This window comes from Arachis ipaensis, chromosome B9 (genome assembly GCF_059453495.1).
Source record: "Arachis ipaensis isolate K30076 ecotype BB chromosome B9, ASM5945349v1, whole genome shotgun sequence".
Classification (NCBI taxonomy): domain Eukaryota; kingdom Viridiplantae; phylum Streptophyta; class Magnoliopsida; order Fabales; family Fabaceae; genus Arachis; species Arachis ipaensis.
In genome coordinates this window covers 150,656,004-150,680,094 of record NC_142444.1, presented here as the reverse complement: position 1 = coordinate 150,680,094, position 24,091 = coordinate 150,656,004, and the positions used below count along the sequence as shown (strand labels likewise).

The 24,091-nt window shown below is 31.9% G+C and overlaps 2 protein-coding genes across 4 annotated transcripts; both read left to right on the top strand.

The window, feature by feature from the left end:
- Positions 1-5,548: 5,548 nt before the first annotated feature.
- LOC148546791 (uncharacterized) lies at positions 5,549-6,838 on the top strand. The gene has a single exon (XM_088499364.1). The coding sequence runs from the start codon at positions 5,549-5,551 to the stop codon at positions 6,836-6,838; it is 1,290 nt and encodes a 429-aa protein (XP_088355490.1).
- A 7,890-nt stretch (positions 6,839-14,728) lies between these two features.
- Positions 14,729-24,031, top strand: FAB1D (FORMS APLOID AND BINUCLEATE CELLS 1A). 3 transcript variants are annotated; one of them, XM_016319500.3, is made up of 13 exons: positions 14,729-15,111; positions 16,276-16,569; positions 16,680-16,713; positions 16,793-17,440; positions 17,911-18,049; positions 18,129-18,470; positions 18,769-19,608; positions 19,943-20,262; positions 20,424-20,550; positions 20,666-20,815; positions 21,483-22,853; positions 22,955-23,221; positions 23,394-24,031. In XM_016319500.3, the coding sequence occupies exons 2-13, from the start codon at positions 16,329-16,331 to the stop codon at positions 23,706-23,708; spliced, it is 4,794 nt and encodes a 1,597-aa protein (XP_016174986.1). In that variant the 5' UTR covers positions 14,729-15,111; positions 16,276-16,328; the 3' UTR covers positions 23,709-24,031. The 3 variants fall into 3 exon arrangements, with proteins under 3 accessions (XP_016174986.1, XP_016174985.1, XP_016174989.1); XM_016319499.3 differs by having other exon boundaries at positions 14,752-15,111; positions 16,281-16,569; XM_016319503.3 differs by having other exon boundaries at positions 14,769-15,111; positions 16,281-16,491.
- The last annotated feature ends 60 nt before the right edge of the window (positions 24,032-24,091 follow it).

Below are 24,091 nucleotides of genomic sequence, written 5' to 3'. Positions count from 1 at the left end.
ATAAGATCCCAAAGAAAATTCGGGATATATGTTGGGTATGATTCTCCCTCTGTAGTGAGGTATCTTAATATACAAATTGAAGATGTATTTAAAGCCTGATTTGCAGATTGTCATTTTGATGAATCAAAATTTACAACATTAGGAGGAGAGAATAAGCTTCTTGAAAAGGATCTTAATTGAAATGCATCATCTTTGATGTATTTAGATCCTTGATCAGGGTAATGTGAACTGGAAATTCAAAAGATTATACATATGTAAAGAATAACAAATGAATTGCCTGATGCATTTTCTGATACGAAAAGAATAACTAAATCCTATATACCAGCTGAAAATGTTCTAATTCAAATTGATGTTACAGTCGGACAAATGACCACCGAAATAAATTCACATCAGAAGCGTGGTAGGTTTGTCGGTTCCAAAGACAAAAATTCTCGAAAGAGAAAAGAGGTAAATACTATTTCTATTGAAAAAGATAAAGACATAGTAAAGACACCTGTAGTTGTCCAACATTCTGATATAATTTTGACGTCAGAAGACGTTCAGGTACCTGAAAATTATGAAAATGACGAGATCTTGATAAATTATGTCTTTACAGGAGAAAAATAGGACTGAAATAAGACAATTGTCAATGAAATATTTGCATATAATGTAGCATTAAATATCATGAATGAAAGTAAGGATCTTGAGCCAAGAACAGTCGAAGAACGTCGACAAATGAATGATTGGGCAAAATGGGAAGAAGCTATGAAGGTTGAGTTAGACTCACTTGCAAAACGTGAAGTTTTTGGACATGTAGTCTGTACACTAGAAGATGTAAAATCTATTGGGTATTTGTGAGAAAACGACATGAGAAAAATGAAGTTGTTCGTTACAAAGCTCGACTTGTGACATAAGGTTTTTCACAAAGATCCATTATAGATTATGAAGAAACATATTTCCCTATAGTGGATGCAATAACATTGCGTTATTTGGTTAGTTTATCCGTATACCATAAACTACATATGCATCTTATGGATGTGGTAACAACCTATTTATACGAATCATTAGATCATGATATCTATATGAAAGTCCCTGAAGGATGAAGATATCTAAACCATCTAATGAATATTCGAAGGGGTTATACTTAGTCAAATTGTAAAGATCTTTATATAGTTTAAAGCAATCTGGACAAAAGTGGTATAATCGTCTTATTGAGTATCTGGCAAAAAACGGATTCAACAATAATGATATCTACCCATGTATTTTCATAAAGAAATCTGCATTCAAATTCATTATAATTGTTGTGTACGTTGATGATTTAAATATCATTGAAACCTCTGAAGAGATTCTAACAATTATAAAAGCTCTAAAAGAAGAGTTTGAGATGAAAGATTTTGGAAAGACCAAATTTTGTCTCGACCTGCATATCGAGCATACAAAATATGGGATCTTTATTCATCAAACAACATACACAGAAAAAATGTTGAAGAGATTTTATATAGATAAATCACATCTATTAAGTACCTTAATGATCGTAAGGTCCTTGGATGTGAAAAATGATCAATTCCCTCCTAAAGAAAAAAAATGAAGATATCCTTAGTCCTGAAGTACCATATCTTAGTGCCATTGGAGTGCTAATGTATCTTGCTAATAATATACGAACTGCCATATCATTTGTGGTGAATTTACTAGTAAGGTATAGTTCCTTTCCAACCAGAAGACATTGGAATGGAATTAAACAAATTTTTTGATATCTTCATGGAACAGTTGATATGGGTATGTGTTGATCGAAAAATATTTTTCGATAAAGGTAGATGATTCGAAGTGATAAGGCGGTTGAAGGTATAAGCAGTTTTCGAAAAGACACACGCACAAGTGTTAAATGGAGGTTTTCGACACGAGGTCAATCTTAAGGTTTTTCGAGAAAGCGCGTAAGTCGGATCGAATAAGGTGTTCAAGTCAGGCAATCAAAATAAGTTATTTGAATAAGTGATTCGAATAATTATAATAGTGGAGAAGTTAAAGGCTTTCATCACGCGAGAAAATCATGGAAAATGTGTAAAATCAAAAGGCGGGAACGGTTACCAAAGAGAAAGCATTTAAAGTTGTAAATTTGTAATTAATTATAATTAATTGTCAATTACCAAAAGTAAACTATAAATACTAGGAAGTCTTAGGGGATTAGGGTTGGAACTTTGCTTCAGAAATTACTCACGCACACTCATATCCCAGCGACTTTCTGATTCTGCTTCGAGTCAATTTTCTGTAGGGTTCCTTCTACATGTTTTACTTTCTCTTTACAATTTCTGCAAAATTTATCTTTCAATTCTTTTTATCTTCATTGTTTGATTTACATCCCTGCACTTTAAATTTTCTTGTCAAAGCCCTTCGACTCATTCAAAGGCACTTTACTGTTTTCTTTAATTTCAATGCAAACCTTTCTATTTTCAGCATTTTCCCTTTTCGAAAGCTTTACTTTTTTATTCCTTTTTTTGAATTATAAATTTTAATTTATTTTTATTCCCAATCTACGTCTAATCGAAGACACTTTGATGCACTTTTAGAAAACTGGTACCTGTAAAGAGGAGTAGGTTTCGCTCCCAGACCACTAGATATCGAACCACCATCGATTTGCTAAAAATCGACAAAACAGTATGTTCTATTCATATGAATCCAAGTCACAGTTAGTTGGCTATGCATATATATGATACTTGTCTGATCCACACAAAGAAAGATCTCAAACTGGATACCTATTTACATATAGTGGTACAATTATATCATGGAGGTCCACGAAACAGACGACTGCAGCAACATCCTCTAATCATGCTGAAATACTAGCGATACATGAAGCTAGTCGTGAGTGTTTTTGGCTCAGGAGTTTAATCCAATATATTCTATCATCATGTGGACTGACTGATAGAAAAATAGCTCCAACTGTTCTGTTTGAAGATAATACAACATGCATTCTCAACTTAAGGGTAGATACATCAAAGGTGATAGAACAAAACATACTTCTCCCAAATTCTTCTTCACTAATGACCTTCAAAATCAAGGAATAATTGATGTCCAACAGATCTGCTCAAGAGATAATCTGGCAGATTTATTTACAAAGTCACTTCCAAAATCATCCTTTGAAAGATTGGTATATCAGATGGGGATGTGCCGATTTCGAGATATAAAATACTGTCGGCAAGAGGAGAAAATTGTACTATTTTTTTCTTGGTCAGATTTTTCTCTCTATTAGATTTTTCTTGACAAGATTTTTAATGAGGCAGTCTCCATCACAAAGGATATTGTGCTCTTTTTTCTTTACTAAAGTTTTTTTTATTGGATTTTTCTTTAATAAGATTTTAATGAGGTATAATCCTAAATGGACATTCAAGGAGAGTATTCTGATAAGAACAAATACATGGATGCCCATTTATGACTTAGACGGTTAACATTGAAGGAATCACTTTTCAAGATGAATTTAAATTAATAAAGGTTGAAAATGAAGGCATCTTACATATATAAATAGAAAGTATCGTCAAAGACAATAAACACAACACTGCGAATATAAAAACACTTCTCTCCAGGGGCGGAAATACATACAACTAAAGGGGCAATGCCCACCCCCCAAATTTTAATTTTTATTTAAAAAAAATAGTCTAGTCCCCTCCCCTCCCCCCTCTCCCTTTTTTATTTCCCAGCCCCTTCCCTTTTTGTTCCATAACTTTTCCAGCCCCCTTTTAATTCATACAAAAAATCCAGCCCAAAAGCTCATTACTGATTCTCCGCTTCCTTTTTTTATTTCCTAGTGCCCCCTTCTTTCCTGCCTTCACTTTTCAAAATTTCAGGTAACAACTTTTTTTATTCTTCTTCTTCTTTATCTCTTTAATCTTTTTATCTTTTACCTCGTTGACTCTTGTTTTTTTTTTTTTTTTTGCAGATTAAAAAAAGATAGTAGTTCAACAAGTGGGTTTTCACTCCTCTTTCTGAAAAAAGGTTCTATTTTTGTTCTTTTTTATTTCAAGAAAATTATTGAACTAATAATAAAGAGACATAGTCATACAAAAATAGAACAAATGAATTGTATCTAATCTAGCATTGTAAGTTTTTTATATTTTTTTATTATTTTTCTGTTAGTCTTGTCTAATTTTTTTATTTTTTTATATATTTAGTTATTTACTTAATTTATTATTATTTGTTAATTAAGTTTATGTTATTATATGTTAGTTTGTATATTTAGTTTTTTTATTAGTTAACTATTTAATTACAATTTTATATAATTTATACTACAATGTTAGTATTATTGTTCTGAATTTTAATATCTTATTTTGAATTGAAATATAATTTTTATATTTTATAAAGATTTAGATTGTAATTTACACTTTTTACGAAATATATTTTTAATTATAGAAATTTATTTGGCCATATGAATTATGAGTAAGTTCAAAATCATTGATATATTTTTTAAAAGAAAAGATCAAGAGAATGAAAATGCTTCTACTATTACTACTCCAATACTTGAGGGGTCATCAAATTTCATTACTTCAAGTTCTCCATTGAATAGCTTAAAGCGTCTACGACTTCTTCCAAATCAACTGGATATTTTTCGTTTGGAAAGAGATCCTGGAATGCGACCAATGATTTGGAATTTTCCTCCAAATAAAAGAGATGAAATCCGTCGGGTTTATATTAAAGTTGGGCCAAATCAACCAATTCTTGATAATTATCTATTTTTTTGTGATAAAAGTCATCTTCGCTTTCAAGTTTCATGGTTTAAATTGTTCCCATCTTGGTTAGAATGTTCTATAGAAGATGATGTTATATATTATTTTTCATGCTTTCTTTTTGCTAAGGAACCTTCAATCAATACGAGTTCAAATGCTTTTATTGAGAATGGTTTCAGGAATTGGAAGAAAGTAAATAGTGGAAAAGAATATGCTCTTTTGAATCACATTGGCAAAGGTCCCAACTCATTCTATCATAAGGCGCTGAAATCATGTGATGATTTGATGAAACAATCACAACATATCGATAGACTTCTTCATAAGTAAACATCAGAAGAGATTGAAAAGAATCGAATTTGACTAGGAGCATCTATAGATTGCATTAGATGGTTGACATTTCAAAGTTGCGCATACAGAGGACATGATGAAAGCCAAAGTTCAAGCAACAGAGGTAACTTTTTAGAAATGTTAAATTTTTGGGATCTTACAATGAAAGAGTAAAAAAGAATATTTTGGAAAATGCTCCAAAAAATGCTAAGTATACTTCAAATGATGTCCAAAAAGAAATTCTACATATTCTTGCTACTAAGGTGAGAAATTCAATTAGAGAAGAGATTGGAGATGCCAAATTTTGTATTATTATTGATGAAGCTAGAGATGAATCTAAAAAGGAGCAAATGGCCATTGTTTTGAGATTTGTTACTCTAGATGATTTTGTTAAAGAGAGTTTCTTTGATCTTGTGCATGTCACTGATACTTGTGCAACAACTTTAAAGAAAGAATTGATTTCTGTCCTTTCTCATTATAATCTCCAAGTTGAAAATATTAGGGGTCAAGGGTAAGATGGTGCTAGCAACATGCGGGGTGAGTGGAATGGTTTGCAAGCTTTATTTCTTAAAGATTCTCCACAAGCATACTATGTACATTGTTTTGCTCATAGGTTACAATTAGCATTGGTGGCAGCTTCAAGAGAGGTACTTCAAATTCATGAATTTTTTACTCAATTAAACTCTATTGTCATTATTGTTAGTGCTTCTTCAAAAAGACATGATCAATTACAAGAAGTTCAAGCAATTGAAAATGCAAACTTGGTTGCTCAAAATAAATTAGAAACAGGCAAAGGTGCGAATCAAATAAGCACTTTACAAAGAGTTGGGGATACTCGATGGAGCTCTCACTTTAATTCTATTTGTAGTTTGGTAAAAATGTTTACTGCTACCAATATTATTCTTAATAATATCATTGAAGACGGGACAACTTATGCACAAAGAGGTGAGGCTTATAGTGTTAGTAAAATATTATTGTCATTTAAATTTGTTTTCACTTTGTACTTGATGAAAGAGATTATGGGAATCACTAATGTTCTTTGCCAAGCACTGCAACAACAATCTCAAGAAATTCTTAATGCAATGCATATTGTTTCTACATCAAATTTACTTCTTCAACAATTAAGAGATGGTGGATGGTGCAATTTTCTTGCAAATGTTAAAGATTTTTGTGAAAAGTATGAAATTGAAGTTCCTAATATGAGTGAACAATATGTTTTTGGAAGAGGTCGATCTCGTCAACCAAGTGTGATAGTTGAGCATCATTATCGAATAGATGTATTCTTGGCAACAATTGACTCTCAAATACAAGAGTTGAATAGTAGATTTAATGAGCAAACAATAGAGCTTTTGACTTTGAGTTATGCTTTGGATCCTAAGGACAATTTCAAATCATTTAATATTGAAGAAATTAGCAAGTTAGCAGAGAAATTTTATCCCCTTGACTTTCCTTCTAATGAGCTAAATATTTTAAAATCTCAGTTGAAACATTATCATCATGATATACCAAATCATTTGAAAGGCATTGGCAAACTTTTTGAATTGTGCAACAAATTGCAAGAAACGGGAAAATCAAGAACTTATCACATGGTTGATAGATTAATACGTCTTGTTTTGACTCTACCAGTGTCTACAGCAACAACAGAAAGAGCTTTTTCAGCAATAAAAATTGTTAAGACAAGACTCCGAAGTAAGATGGCTGATGAATTTCTTGCAGACAATTTGGTCTATATAGAAAAAGAATTAGCAGCTATTTTCGACACAAATTCAATTATAGATGATTTTGAAAATAGAAAAAAACGTCGAATAGCCTTTTCATGATACAAAACTGTAAGTGGTAACTTTTATATATTATTGTCTTACTTTGATTGAGATTATATATTTAATTTTTTTTAATTTTATCAATAGAAATAGTAATATAAAATATTTTTAGTAAATTATTAAACACCGCTCCCTAAATAGTTAGTCTAACTCCGCCCCTGCTTCTCTCTCTTTCTCTTTTCATATACTTATGTTACAACATATATAATATTAATATACAAATTATTTTTATTATAGTAGTATAATAATATTGGTGAATACTAATACTAAATTTTTTATTTACACTTTGTTATTTTATTTTTATTATCTCTTATTTATTTATTTTACAACTATATTTACATATATGCAATGACGGATCCAGAAAATTTTGATAGTGGGGGCAAAATATATATAACATTATAATAATTTTTATAATAAAAATATTACGTTTACATAAAAAATTAGCTATCAAATTATCTATTATAAATTTGTGTATAAATACATATATCATTTAACTTATTTTTAATATGTATTTTGTATTTCAAAAATTATATTTTAAGATTTATTTTGTACAAGTGATTATTTTATGTATACGTAGCATAATTGTTGTTATAATTATATTTTGTTATTGTAAAATATGATTAGGTTTCAAAATATCTAATTACAAATTAAAATACTAAAATAGTAATTTAAATAATAACATATAATTTAAAATTTAATTTTTTATATTTCATATTTTAAAATCTTGACAATATAATTAAAATGTCTTTTTTTTGTATATGTCGTTAAATAATCATTTAAAACTCAACTTTCATACAAATTAGCTCTTGATGATATTAGTGTAGTTATTATGAAAAAAACTAAAGCTAATTTTAAAAGAAAAAACACAAATGGATAGATAATATTCTTTCGAGTCGATCTCTAAGAAAGAACACCAATCTTATTTAAATTTAAAAATTGATCATTATAATGGACATCTAATATGAAGTTTTCAAATTGGCTATCAAGTGCCAAAAGTTGAATAAAAAATTATTGTGGGGTTAAATTTAATAATTTAGTGGGAGCAAATAAATATTATTATTATATACTACTCAATAAAATTTCAAATTGTAGTGGGGCGCTTGCCCCCATACCCACATGAGTGGATCCGTCCCTGCATATATGCATTGTTGGATATATTCTTTTTTACGATTTTTTTTTCTTGTTTACACAGTATACACAATGTTTATGAGAAAAGGTTAAACCGACATGAAGAGCATTCGACAACTGAAAAAAGAAAATCTCCTTTACGGTTAAAATCCAAAACAGTTCCTGATAATTACCTCAAAAGATAACGAGATTCTTGACAAAAAAATCCAACCCGATCCCTAACAATTAATTCGAAAGGACAACAAGGCTCCTGTACCAAAAAAAGTTAATGTTATTTTTTTTGGCGCAGGGGCTAATCAGTCATAAAAAAAATTAGGGAGCAGATTGGGTGTTTTTTTTTCTTGAGGATCTCATTGTCCTTTCGAGATAATTATTAGGGGTCCGGTGGGGTGTTCGCTCTTCTTAATATGGTTTATTGCCATTTGAATTGTATATAAGTTGACTTTTTAATCCAATTCAATATGATTTAAACAATTATGATTGTAGTGTATCAATTTTATTTTATTTTTGTCTTTTTTTTGGTGATTTTTTTATTTTTGTCTTTAATATTTGGGATAAAATTTAAAGTTATTCCTAATATTTAAATCGTCTTGTTTAAAGTTCTTAACGTTTTAAAATTGACTTAATATTATCCTGCCGTTAGAAATCTGTTAACAGAATTAACGGTGGAACAAAATTGAGACGATTTTAAAATAGTAAGGACTTAAATAGGACAAAAACATTGGGGATAAAAATGATTCATAAAAATAAATTTTAATTTTATCTTTTAATAATATCAATCTTTTACGATACATAGTTATTCAATTATTTTTTAATAACATCTAAGTAAATTACACTTAATCACATTATTTTCATTCTAAATAAATTTGTTTTCTTATAATTTTATTCTTAAAAATTTTTACTCATCATAAAATATTTGTAGAATGACTAGAATCACATTACTTTATTATATATATATATATCATTTTTTTTCACAAATTTATGTACTAGTCATTCTACAAATATTTTATGATGAGTAAAAATATTTAAGAGTAAAATTATAAAAAATATATTTATTTAGAATAAATTAATGTGATTAAGTGTAATTTACTTAAATGTGATTAAAAAATAATTGAATAACTATATACCGTAAAAAATTAATATTATTGAAAGATAAAATTAAAATTTATTTCTATGTATCATTTTTATCTCTAACATTTTCGTTCTATTTAAGTTCCTAATGTTTTAAAATTGTCTCAATTTTGTCCTGCCGTCAATTCTGTTAACAAATTTCTAACAGCAAGACAACATTTAGTCAATTTTAAAACGTTAGAAACTTAAATAGGACAATTTAAACGTTATAAATAACTTTAAAACTAATCTCAAACGTTTGAGACAAAATAATACTTTACTATTTTATTTTTAAATCAAATTCAAGTTTCGTACTTTAAATTGTATGTCGTTGTCCCAGTAAATAAATAACTAAGGTTGCATTCATTTACAGATATAAGATATTAAAATATAAAATTATATTTGACAAATAAAATATAAATAAAAATATAAAAATATTAATAAATGATATAATTTATTTTTTATTTTTTAAATTAATTTTTTATAATTATATTTTTATTAATATATTTTTTCTTAATTTTTCAAATAAAAAAATAAATTAAATTTTTAAATTTTTTTAATTTATTATTAAATAAAATATAAAAACATTAAATTCTGTATTTTTTTCTTATTCTGTATTTTAAAAAATAAATACAACCTAATAATAGATACATAATAACAATAGATACGAATATTGATAAAGATGAAAAGAAAAGTATTTACAAAAGGGGAAAAAAAAAGTGAATTAAAGTTTTGGATAAGTACATAGATGCGGGGAAAATGAACTTCTTATACGTATAAAATTATTAACTAAACTAAATCAAATTAAATAAGAGAGTATTTAAAACAGTACATAAAATGTTAATCAAATAACAAATCTAGTTCGGTAAGAATTAATTTTCTTTTCATCTTTATCAATATTCTTATCTATTATTAGTTTATTACTATATATTTATTAGGCTATGTTTATTTTCAAGAATATAGATAAGACAAAGACACAAAATTTAATATTTTTATATTTTATTTAATAATAAAATAAAATAAATTATAATTTTTTTTATTTTTTCATTAAAAAAAGTTGAGAAAAAAATATAATAATAAAAAATATAATTATAAAAATTAACAAAAATAATAAAAGAAAAAATAAAAAATAAGTTGTGTCTCTTATTAGTGTCATTGTGTCTTTTCTGTTAGAATAGACACAAAATACACTAATTCAGTGTTTCTGGATACAATATCTCTGTCCATATCTTATTTGTCAAACACGATATTGTATCTCTGTGTCTGTATTTCAGTGTCTTTCCTGTAAACAAATGCAACCTTACATAGTACTACTTAAAGGTGTTCAAAACCGATCTAATACGAACAAAATCGATCAATCAAACTAAAAAAAATTGAAAATAAAAAAACAGACAACCAAAATAACTGAAAATAAAGTGTTTTGCAATTTTTCTGTGGTTCGATTCGATTTTCAATTCTAGTATAAAATACCCTAAGCAAACGGAACCGAATCAGTTTCGTAACCAAACCCTAAATTTAATTTTTGTTGGTTGCTGCTACTATTATTTGTTTTTGTTTTTGAATTTGTTAATTGTTATTGATTTTAATTTATTAATTGTTAATTGTTATTACTGCTGCTATTGCTAATTGTTATTGTTAATTGTTTATTCTTATTATTGTTGTTGCTAATTGATTTTAATTTGAATTTGTTAATATTTTAATTTGAAAAGTGGAGACTCCAAATATGATTTTGGTGGTATTTGTGTGATTTTGGTGAATTGGTGATGTGATGAGTTTGATAATAAATAGTCGCTGTTATTATGAAAATTTTCATGGGTGGAATAGTTTTAAATATGTTTTTGGAACATTCGAATATGGTGCAAAGGGTACCATGAACAAGTTTACTTGTGTTATTGGTCTTATGGCTGCTGCTATTTTTTGCTTTTAACTTGTTATTGATTTAGTGATTTATTGTTATTCTATTTTTGGTTTTGATTCACTGTTATATTGATATTTAATGTTGTATATGTAATATTTTTGTAGTTTAATTATAATATAAGTGGTAACATTGGTAAAATCGAAGATAAAACTAGTGGACATGTAATGCTCCTCCAAATAAATCCGTAAGTATAAGATCATGAACAAATTAATTGATTGAATCATTTTTCATTAATTTATTTTTTTATAAATATTATTTGTTATGATTGTTCTTTGTTTTATATGTTTTATAGAAGTTGCACCTACTTCTAATCTTAAAGTATAACTGGATTTTTTTTTAATATTGTATCATTATGATGAGCTATGTACTCATATTTTTTTACTGATGTTATATTATTATCATTGTTGTCCTCTTTTGATTTCAGGTTGATTTATTTAAAGATGTTTTACTATTTTGCTAGAGAGAACACTATAATGTGGCTATCTTTTGTTAAAATTTTATTTTTATCTTTTATGTATTGACTAATTAAACTTGTAATGATCTTAATTGTCATTGTAATTTCTTTTGTTGTTGAATTTTATTGTGTCAAAACTTTATTAGTTATTGATTTATTGTATTGTATGATTTTAATATTATGACTTTGTGAAATAGTATGATAAGTTTTTATTTGAATTAATTAAAAAAATCGAACCAATTGAATCACACCAAACCAATTTTAATTGGTTTGATTTGGTTTAAATGATTTCGACAAAAACATCAAATCAAATTGAACCACAATTTTAATAAATAATTATATAACTTTTTTTTTCTATATAACTAAACCAAATTACACTGGAAACACCTCTACTGTCATGTATTTTTTTCCTTATAAGTTTATCATATAATGTAAAATTTAACTAACATATATCTTAAAAAAACAAATTAAAATTACTAATAATAAAAATTTTTAAATAATTTATTCTAATAAAAATTATAGGAGGCGGTGAGGAATGAGCGTATCTCTCCGCTTTTGGTTGGGCGAGATCACATTGAGCTGTCACACTTACAGTTTGCGGACGATACTATACTTTTCTGTCCTCCAGAGGACGAGACTATCAGGAATTACAAGTGCTTACTGCGGTGCTTCGAGATGATGTCTGGGTTGGGTATTAATTTTGAGAAGTCCAGTTTCATTCCGGTTAATTGTGATCAACGCTGGACGCGTCAGATGTGTCATTTGTTGAGGTGCAAGGAAGCCTCTTTACCAGTCCGGTACCTTGGCATCTCTCTGGGAGCGAATCCAAAATTAGTTAAGACTTAGAAGCTGGTGATTGATAAGGTGGAAGGAAAGCTGAGTCTGTGGAAGGCAAAGACCCTCAATAAGGTGGGTAAGCTAGTTCTCATAAAATCTGTTTTCAATAGCTTGCCTATATATTATCTCAGCTTGTATAAGATGTCGAAGGCAGTAGCGGAGAAGTTGATATCATTACAAAGGCGGTTCTTGTGGAGTAAGGAAGATGGGAGGACTAGGATGTCACTAGTGAGATGGGAGATGGTGATGGCTCCTAAAAAGTTGGGTGGGTTGGGAGTGGGAGATGCAGTGGTTAGGAATACAGCCCTTCTGTTTAAGTGGTGGTGGAGGTTTTCAAAAGAGGATTGTCCATTATGAAAAAAGTGGTGTGCTCTTGTACTAACATGAACCATTCTGAGATGCTGCGTGGTCAGCCTATTCTTGCCAAAGGGGATCCTTGGAAGGATATTTGTCAGCTTCAAATAAGGGAACCACAAATAAGACAGAAGATTATCAGAGGCTTGGCTATGGAGGTAGAGAATGGTAGGTTAGCCCGGTTTTGGGAAGATGAATGGCTACCTAGTGGTATCTTAAAAGAGATGTTCCCAAGACTCTTCTCGGTTTCAAACATCAAAGGATCTGTTATAGGGGATTGCGGGTTTTGAGATGGGTTAGAGTGAGTATGGAGCTTCCAGTGGAGGAGAGAGTTATTTCAATGTGAGTTGGAGCTTTTGACCCAGCTCCATGATGTCTTACAGTCAGTAAGGCTAACAAACGAGAGAGAGGATAGGGTGGTGTGGAATTATGATAAAATTGGTATTTATTCAACAAACTCATTTGTGCAGGTGATGCTGGAAGAAGCTCTCCCGGAGGAAGTAACCAGCTATGGCTTCACTAGTGCTATTTGGAGGGGTTACGTCCCACCAAGGGTTGAATTATTTGGCTGGTTTGTGTTAGTGCAAGATAATATATGTGTATTATGTTGTAAGTCTATTGAGTCTGCTTGTCATCTGTTTTTTGGTTGTGAGATCACTTGGCAGGTATGGTGTGCTTGGCTATTTGCTCTTGGAAGGATATGGGCTCTGTCAGGTAACCTAAAGTAATACTTGGAGAGTTGGACAAATGCTTCACTAAGAAAGAATGAGAGGAAGCGGTGGTGGATTAGATTCTTTGATGTGATATGGACAATTTGGCTAGAAAGGAATAACAGAGTTTTCAATAATCAAGGCTCAGGTGTGGTAGAAATTATCAACAGATCCTTTATGCTATCCGACGAGTGGAGTGGTGGAGAACTTTTTGGTTGTTGATGGCAATACCGAAGATGACTAGAGATTCTTTTATTTTGAGTTGTTCTTAGACGTGTTGGTTGTTGGGGTTTTTACTTGAACTACTGTTGCTCTATCTTATTGTGTTGAGTTTTTTCATTCAATATATATATATATATATATATATATATAAAATAAATACATTGAAAATTTAAATTTTGTATTGTTTTAAAATTTTTTCGATCAGTAATCTTATCTAAATCCTCACTCATAATTTAAAGTTTATTATTTTTCAGTGGTTAATGTAGCACCATTTATGATTTAGGGAATCGGGGTTAATTAATTACTGCTACGCGGAATTGATGAACTCAAGAAAGCGATGAAATCTTGAAAGATACAAAAGCATCGTGGCCCTAAGTTGCAAAATAGTAATCGTTGATGTATTATTGTATTAGATTTAAAATTTAATATTTAGAATTAAAAATTTAAAAGATATTAATTTATTTATATGTTTTATAAATTTTTTAATAAAATATTTGTTTTTGTTTTATTTTTTTATCTATTAAGTACAAGATAAATTAAATATTAATGTAATTTGTTTAATATTTTAGTTTATGTCAACATTTAATTTTCTGTGTCAATATTCAATAGATCAAGACCAATTTTTTTTAAAAAAAGTATTTTTATCAAAACAAAAAATTTAAATTAAAACAAAAAATAGTGATTAGAAATTTTAATTTATTCTTTTAATTATCTAATATTTAAATGAATAAAACTTTAGTATATATATTATTTTCAAAATATAAAAAAAATTAAAACTTTCCTTATTTATAGAAATTAAAATAGTAATTAAAAAAATAAGCTAACACTTTCCATTATTTTTCAAATCCAAAACTTAATTAAAAAGCCAATTTAAAATCCAACCTTTCACATTTGATGACGCGTATAGAGCACAGTAGACAAACATTACCCCCAAAATCTAGGGCACACGCGACAGAGAAAGTAACAGCAAACAATTTAACATTTTCTTTCTTTTCAATTTTTTAATTTTTATTTTATGAAGTAATTAATATTTTGATTGAGTCAAAAAATTAAAAGTAAAATAATTATATAAATTTTAAATTTTGAAAACTCTGATATTTTGGGGCTTTGAAAGCAAGGAAATAAGGGGTGGGCCCCAGCAACAATTTTTTCTTCTTGTGCTTTCTTATTCCTTCTTCATAATCTCATTTACATTTTACACAGTGTCAGTTTTTTCCTTCTTCTTCTTGTTGTTATTATTCTTTTTATTTTCTTCTTTCTTTTCTGTGTTCATTCATTGAACCTCTTTCAACAATTCTTCTATTCTTCGGATATCGCCTTTCTGATGCTTACCCATTTTAGTTTCCTCCGAAAAGTTTCGAACTTTTTATAGTTGGGTTGGTTTTGTGCAACTCTTCGTACACCGAATTCTTTGCTTATTTGAGAAAACAGTGGACTTATTTTTTTCCCTTTCTTGAAGAGGGTTTTTACCCGTTTTGCTTGGGAGCTGAGATTGATTTGGGGTCACATCCATGTATTTGTTCTTGGTTTTGCTTTGACGGTAAGGTCTACATTTCTTGTCAATTTTTCTTCTTTTTGTAAATTTCAAGTTATGGTTTATTGTTTTAAACCTTTATTGGAGCTGAAAATGGCACTTTTCTGGATGAATCTTGGTCTAAGATGGAAATATGTTGAAGGTCTTATTTGATTTTCTACCTGGGAAACTGAAGACTTGATGAGTGCTTCATCTGATTTTTGTGGATCAGTCTTGTGCGGGTTTATCAAATTATTTTTTCTTTCTTTGTTAATGTATAATTTCTGGAATTTCTTTCCCCTCTTCGTTCAGCTCTGATCCATGTCAAGAGCTGTTGAGAGTGTTTGCTGTTTCATAGTTCTAATTCAAAATCACGGATTCTGAATTCTGGGGTTTTTGTTATGTTGCCTGCATGACAGAATGTGCATCTGAAGTCACTTTTCCACTTTGGTTTTGGCCTTTTTGTTACATAATACTTGAATCTGCAGTTGTAGCACTTGGTCTAATATTTGATTTAGTCCTGTTATTTGTACTCATTCTTTTGATCTTGTATCTCTTGTTGGATTTTTGTTTGGAGATTGACAACCCCCAAGAAATTACCCATTAGTGGAGACTAAGTTTTCTGTTCCCCTAGCTTTGTTTGATTCAACTTGATGCAGATTTGTTCTGTATCTTTTCTATATCTGTTGCATCAATCTACTAAATAATACCAAACAAAAGCCTTTTCATTTTGTTTGGAGCTCCTCTTGATTGAATGTTTCTTTTGTGTTTGGTCTATGAAAGGTATCATATTATATTTCTTGTATTCCCTTCTCTAGTTGTAAAAATGTTGTTAAACCTTGAAAAAGCATAGCACAGGTAGCACTTGTTATTTTTGTATTCTATGAAAGAATTAGCATGATAAAACAATTGTTTGATTCTATTATTATTCTTGATTAATGAGCATCTGTGTTTTACTATTTCATTCTTTATACGAAACTCTTTTATGCCGACATTTTAATAGATAGTATTTGATAAGTATTAAATTACTCAGAAGGGAAGCAAACTGGAATTGAACTTAGGACATTTTAATGAAATAGGAATAGATATTACTGCACTGAATTTTATTGGTTCTGTTCATGAATTAGTTGAATGAAGGATATTTAGTCTTGAAAGTAATTCAATACTAAGACAGTTTATTTCTTGTGTCAGAGCAGGAATCAAGCTTTTCTTTATAACGTCTCGGGATCAGTGTTATATATTGGATGTGTAGTATGTGCCATTATTGTGGTGCTGGTTTGATGGGATCAAATGTTGATGAGAAGAAACAGGATCATGAGAGTAGTTTGAAGTTGAATAGTAAAGTTCCCACAAAGCCTTGTAAGTTTTGTGGGGAGAAGCTAGAGCGCGAAAATATGAAATTGAATGGTACAAGTCCTTTTGCGACTCCACACATTAGTCCAACTTCATCCTTGTCAAGTAGTGGTAGCTGTGTCTCCACCTGCAGTAAATTTCTATGCTGCTGTCTTTATTTTTTTGAATCTCGATGTTATTACTATTATATTTCCAAGAGATATTTGTGTAACCCAGTCTTTCTTCAATATGTGATCTTTCAGGTGATTTTTCTGTTGATGTGAACTCATTCGACAGGTATAAAAGTGCACACAGTGGTGTGAATATAATGCTTAACTTAACTATTCTCAAATACTTATTTTGTTTTTTCTATTAGGATGAGTCGAGAAGAAAGTACAGTAAGCGGTGCTAGAGAAGATCTTCATAAGTTGAACGGGGAATTGCAAAAAGGGATGGAAAACAATTCCCAAGAAAGCAGTAATGACAATGAGGGTTACATAGTGAGAAATGTGGAGATTGAGCAAGGCCATAACTGTCAAGAACCAAAACTTGATGGTTCTGAAAACCCTGACGCATCCTCTGCTGAAGAGATCGAATATTCTCTTCCTAATGACTTGGATATCCAAACCTGGGAACCACCTGAGCCAGAAAATCCAGAGGATGATATGGACAACAGTGTGACTTATAATGATGAAGATGAAGACGAGGATAACTGGGGTGATCCTACTACCTCTATATTTAGTTCCAAGGATGAAGTAAGTGGATGCAATAGGTTCAAAGAGGAAAAACAGAGAGCAATGGAAGAAGTAATGAATGGAAAATTCAAGGCACTTGTGGGCCAGCTTCTTAAATCTGTTGGAGTTCCCTCTTCTGATGAAGGTGATAAGAGTTGGGTGGACATAGTAACATCTTTATCCTGGGAAGCTGCTGCTTTTTTGAAGGCTGATGCTATTGGAATTAATACAATGGATCCTGATGGATATGTCAAAGTAAAATGCATTGCAGCTGGTTCCCGCAGCCAAAGGTAAAAATAATTCTCTAGTCATTCTTCGTAATTTTTTCCTTTTTCGCTTTATTATATATTGTGACTCTGTTTAAATTTTTAGCTAAGAATAAAATTAGAATGCATATTATTGTTCTCTATATAAAGTATTGACCTCCTCCTACAGAAAAAAGTCTAGCTCTCATGTCTTCAGTTAGAGTTTATATTTATTGTTTGTATGTACTCATAGTATAATTGGCAGATGGCACTGTCTTTGTCTATAATGTATAAAGATTTTATGGATCCATGTTATGTAATTTAAGAGTCTTCATATTTTGTTATTACAAAAGTGTTTTCCTCCTTAACTATTTAAGAGCATTTTCTTCTTTTCTTTTTAATGACTTCTTTTCTGAACACATAGCAGTGGTTCTTCTGCAATAAACAAACATTTCAATGCTAAATGAGCATAATATTTAGTAGAAAATCTTAGAGAAAATGTTTTGGAATTGCAGTCAGCTCGTGAGAGGTTCTGTCTTCAAGAAACATGCTGCTCACAAGCACATGCCAACTAAATACAAACATCCAAGGTTGTTACTGATTAGTGGCATGCTTGGTCATAGTGGACTGTCCTCATTTGATTCCATGCACCAGGTAACTTAAATTAGATTACTTAAACACAGAGCGAGGATTATGTGCTTTTTCTCTAGCTGATCATTTGCTTGCTTAACAGGAGAAAGACTATCTGAAGTCCAAGATGGATCTTATAGAAATGTGCCATCCAAATGTTATATTAGTTGAGAAGACAGTTTCTCGAGATATACAAGAGTCAATTTTGGCAAAGGGGATGACACTAGTTCTTGATATGAAGCTTCATCGCCTGGAAAGGGTTGCACGTTGTACTGGCTCACCAATTCTAACATGTGATAATTTGAATGGTCAAAAGCTGAAACACTGTGACTTTATTTACTTTGAGAAGTTTGTGGAGGAACATGCTGGTACGGTTGAAGGAGGAAAGCGGCCAACCAAGACTTTGATGTTCATTGAGGGCTGTCCTACCCGTTTGGGATGCACGGTATGCCTATGCTCATAACTCGGAACCTTCTTTTCTTTTATTTATTTTCTCTTATCTACAAGACTAATGAGGTAATTTCCTCATTCTTCTATGACCCTGCAAAATTGTATTATTGTTTTCGGCTTAGTAGTCAGTTAAAAATGAGTTATCACTTGTTCTGAAGCTGCTCCTGTGGGATTTTTTTCTTTTTCTTTGGCCTTTGCATTTGTCAGTGTCAGATGTCAAGGTCTCTTTTTGGGCTGTGCAGTTCTATTTTTGACAGTTTTTGTTATTGATTTCTTCTTTCCTAACATTGCAGATTTTGCTGAAAGGAGCACCTAGTGATGAACTGAAAAGGGTCAAATGCATTGTGCGGTGTGCTGTTGTCATGGCATATCACTTAATCCTTGAAACCTCCTTTCTTGTTGATCAGAAAGCAATGTTTTCTACCATTCCTTCTTTGAATGAAGCAGGAATCTTGCCAATCAATCAACAATCCCTTGATTCTGCATCAGTTGATACAAGCATTCCATTTGTTGAGTATTCTGCTGAAAATGGAATAATTAGTACTGATGTTCCAATTTCCAATGGACTTCATGAAAAAATTGCAAATAGTTCCGTACAACAAGAGTTTTTCCCATTTTCTTGTGAACCATATAATCCAGCCGTCTTTTCTGGGTTCTCAGCCATTTCATCTTCTCTGAAGAAAGTTATGGGGGATAGTTTTCAGTTTACATCTTCTGCTCCTTATCAGTCTCTCTCAGAATATTTTGGCTTCAATGGAAGGAAACCTGATGATCAGGTAAGCGTATCAATTTCTGGTTTAGACTCTCCAGAGGCAGATGGCAGTACCAAGACCGAAGCAAATAGCAATTCTGATGATGAGAAGTTACTTAATGGTGGACAATCCCTGTCCTCTGCCGCGTACTTAAACTCCAATGGAGACAAAATTAAAGATGGTGATATTGATGGAAATAAAATCCAAAATAAAGATGAAATCAATGCAATGCTGGATTCACAGAGTATTTTGGTCTTGATGTCTAGCCGGAATGCCTTAAGAGGGACTGTCTGCCAGCAAAGTCATTTTTCTCATATCATGTTCTACAAGAATTTTGATGTTCCCCTTGGAAAGTTTCTGAAGGATAACCTACTTAATCAGGTTTCAATTGCTTTGTTGTCCTTATTCCTTTTCTTTATCTATTTGAGTATAATATACCATACTATTCTAGGTGTTTTCATTAATGCACCTTTGCTGTCAGCAAGTATGTTGGCGTTGAAGTTCGGAAACTATAATTTGATACACAGTACATGCAAACACCCCCCCCCCCCCCCCCAAAAAAAAAATAAAAACGTGCGCGTGTACATGCTCACACTTATGCATTTATATATAGGTTTTTAAATTTTGATTGCCCTTCTGCTGACTATATTCTCTGCAAGATGAGTTTCGACAAAGTTTATGTTCGAACTTCTAACTGTTTTTGTTACATGCGCAGACAAGACTTTGTGACACCTGTCAAGAATTACCAGAAGCTCACTTGTATTATTATGCTCATCACAATAAACAACTTACAATACAAGTTAAACGATTGTCTGAGGAAAAGTTCTTGCCTGGGGAGGAAGAAGGGAAGCTTTGGATGTGGAGCCGTTGTGGAAAATGCAAGGCCCGCTTCACAAAGCGAGTGTTGATATCTGCAACCGCACGTAGTCTATCATTTGGAAAGTTTTTGGAGCTTAGCCTTTCTCACTATTCTACTTCTAGCGGAAAATTGAGCTGTGGCCATTCTCTTGACAGGGATTTTCTCTACTTCTTTGGGTATGATCATCCTACTCAACTTACACTTTGATGTATTCAATCTTGCTTTTGAATGCAAATCCGTCAACTTCTAAAACTTATCTCCATAGGCCTTGCTGTGCATAAGTTTTACACTTCGCATGTATTTTTTGGGGGTCTCATTGCCCTTTCCTATCATGCAGATTAGGTCATATGGTTGCAATGTTCAGATATTCTTCTGTCATGACTTATAACGTTGCCATGCCACCTCAAAAGCTAGAGTTAAGTGGTTCAATAAAACAAGAGAGGCTTTCGAAGGAGATTGAGAATGTATGTTCACTATCTGGCTATTTTCATGTGAATGATTCTTTGATTTTTATCATATGTTGTAGATTTACTTAGAGATTTCTATTTTCCTAATTTTCATTGCTTTCATGCATTAAAGGTGTACATGAAAGGCATATCACTCTTTATGGAAGTTGCACACCTTTTGAAGACAATAAGTTCTAATGGATCAACATTGAATCTTGGAGGATCAATGAGAGAGTTCACTGAGGTTGAGATGATGTTAAAGCGAGAGCAAGAAGAGTTTGAGGTTAGCTTTATTTTAATATGAGCATGCTTTTGAAATTTGCTAGCTCTAAGTATCTCTTCTAGGCCAGAACCTATTAATTTTGGTTCATATGTATATGTATGTTAAGTGTTCAATTTGATACACGCTAGCTCACTGAACATGTTTCTCTTCTAGAGACATAACATCATTAGACTTAACCAAGATGTTGATACATTTAATGAAAGTGACAATTTTTTATAGATGAAGAACTGCATATATTTAAGGTTCTATATTGTTATTGCTAAAGTGCTGATTAGAAGCTTAAATGCCACTGAAAATGTTCTTTACATTGTGAATATTGCCTTGCATAGCTTTATTTTTGGAAGGGGGAGCATAGAGAAAGAGAAGAAAGAGAAGAAAGAGGGAAAAAGGGGGGGGGGGGGGGATTTGTATTAAAACATTCCACCCCCCAAAACCACAAACAATTTCACACTACCATTTTGGTCTTAAAACATTTACCACTTGCTGTTTTTAATCTTGTATACTTTAGCTTTCAACGTACGTGATTTCCTTCCAAACCTAATTGAATCTTAGTGCAGTTTACCATGTGGGAAACCTATATATATATATATATATATAATGAATGCTTGGCTCTGTGATTCGTATGAATCCTGATGTCTTCTTCCTATGTCTTGTGTCATGATAACAGGTAAATATCAAGAATGCTGTTGCTAAGAAGGGGGATCTTGATCGGGCTGCGTACAAACTTCTCTGTCTAAACCGATTGATGTGGGATCTTTTGATTGAAGCCTATGTTTGGGATCGACGACTGAACTCACTTCTCTCCCCTGATCATCTAAAAACTGAGTCTGATGTCTCTGAGAAAGTTATGCAAGAATGTGGGTCTACGGAAGGTGGCAATATAAATGGGATGCGAGACACATCTGTGGAAGTGAATGAAATCCCTATAAAGGAAATTCCGATAAGTGGACCTCCTCTAGAATGCAATGAACAGGATGATCTATCTAATGCATCTAATGTCCCACTAAATGTGTCGATGCCAATTATTAGTGATTTTAGGTCAGAGAGACCCTCTGACCGAAAGTTGAAATTGAATGTAGATGTTCCCACTCGGTTCCCTTTATCAGATAGCAGTCTCTATGAAACAGACTCTGCTATGTCAAATCATCTCCAAGTGCATGAAAATTCTCCAGATTCCACAGATAATACACAAATTAGTCATCCAGCTGCTGATACGAGGATATCAAACAAGGATGATTCACAGCATTCACCTGTTACCATCTCGCCGGATTCAAATGAATGGTTCTGGAGGCCATTTGCCGACATTCGGCAGATTGGCATAAGGGACTTCCAGAAAAGATTCTTGCCAAGATTTGAACCAGTAAGCAGCTCTATCATAGAAAATTTACCGACAGCAAATCAACTAATCGCTGATGAAGGCACAAGGTTGCACATCCCCCTTAGGACAGATAATTTTATTGTATCTGACTATGAGGGTGAACCCTCAAGTATAATTGCTTGTGCTCTGGCCTTTCTGAAAGATCCATCGGTGGTGACAGAAGTTGATGATGGGGATGATGGTTTGCCTAGTTCATTCCATGGAGCCTTACCCTCTCCACAGACATTTTCAAGAAGTTCTTCAGATGCAGATTCTGTGCACTCTTCAGGAAGCACTTCTTCGGAAGAGTCAAGAACTTCTCATGCTCCAGAAAACCATAGCATAGAGATCGCAATGGGATATGCAAAATCACTAGGGAGGGAAAAATATTCAGTGATCTGTCATTACGTTAACCAGTTCCGTGAACTTAGGAGTAGATGTTGCCTATCTGAGCTTGATTATATTGCTTCTTTAAGCCGCTGTAGGAATTGGGATGCTAAAGGTGGGAAAAGCAAATCCTTTTTCGCAAAGACACTTGATGACAGGTTCATCATAAAGGAAATCAAGAAGACAGAGCTTGATTCATTTTTGGGTTTTTCTTCTGTGTATTTCAAATACATGAGGGAGTCATTTGAGTCTGGGAGCCAAACATGTCTCGCAAAGGTCATGGGGATATATCAGGTTAGTGTACTGATCTGTGCAAGTGTGCAACATTCACACTGTGACCAACTTTTCCAATTGTGTTGTTTCATGGAACGTTTTCCCTTTCAATCTATGTGCAGGTTACTAAAAGAAACGTAAAAACTGGAAAAGAAGTTAAGCATGACCTCATGGTGATGGAAAATCTTACCTACAATTGCAATATTACTCGCCAGTATGATCTTAAAGGTGCTCTTTATGCCCGGTTCAATACTGCTACTGATGGTGCTGGAGATGTTCTTTTGGATCAGAACTTTGTGAATGACATGAACTCTTCTCCACTGTATGTCAGTCATAAAGCGAAGCGTTTTCTTCAAAGGGCTGTTTGGAATGACACAACTTTTCTCAATGTAAGCCCTGCACTAAAATCATTTGAATCTTCGAGCCCTGAATTCTCGATATATAGTATATATCACGCATGTTGTGACCCTTGTGCTTATGTGTTGGTTAAATCCATTTGTGTTTTGGATTTCTTTTTCCTGGCTTCTTGCTTATAAAGGTCTTTATGTGCTCAATACGCAGTCTGTCAACGTGATGGATTATTCCTTACTAGTTGGAGTGGATTCCCAGAAGCGCGTGCTTGTTTGCGGCATCATCGATTATCTCAGGCAGTATACCTGGGACAAGCATCTCGAGACATGGATGAAATCCTCGCTCGTTGTGCCGAAGAATGTGTTGCCAACCGTAATATCTCCAAGGGAATACAAGAAGAGGTTCAGAAAATTCATGTCTACCCATTTTTTGAGTGTTCCAGATCACTGGTGTTCTCAGAAATTACTAAGTCCTTGCAAACTTTGTGGCTCAGGAGAAGATGATCCTCCCCAACAAGGAAATTAGAACAAGGGTGAAAAATGTTTTTTTTTTTAATTTTTTTTTCTACCCCAAAATCTTTTGATTCAATTTCTCAAGAATTCATATACAAGTTGAGAGTTTATGTGTTTTTTTTAATGCCAGTAGCTGTATATAGGAAGCCAAATATTGTTCATATAAACTTAGCCCTGATATTCAACATTTTTTAGAGAATTTCTAGGGATTATGTTATCATGCTATGGGTCCATCATGCTCAGCATGAGATAAGAGTATATTTTTGTAAAGCCTAAGGAAAAATGTAAAGGTTTACTTTGAGTCAATGAAAAAAGTGCAGTTGCCAGCATGCTTCATATCCGGTTTTAATTATCAACTTATTATATTACTATTTCTTCAATTATCAACTTGTTACC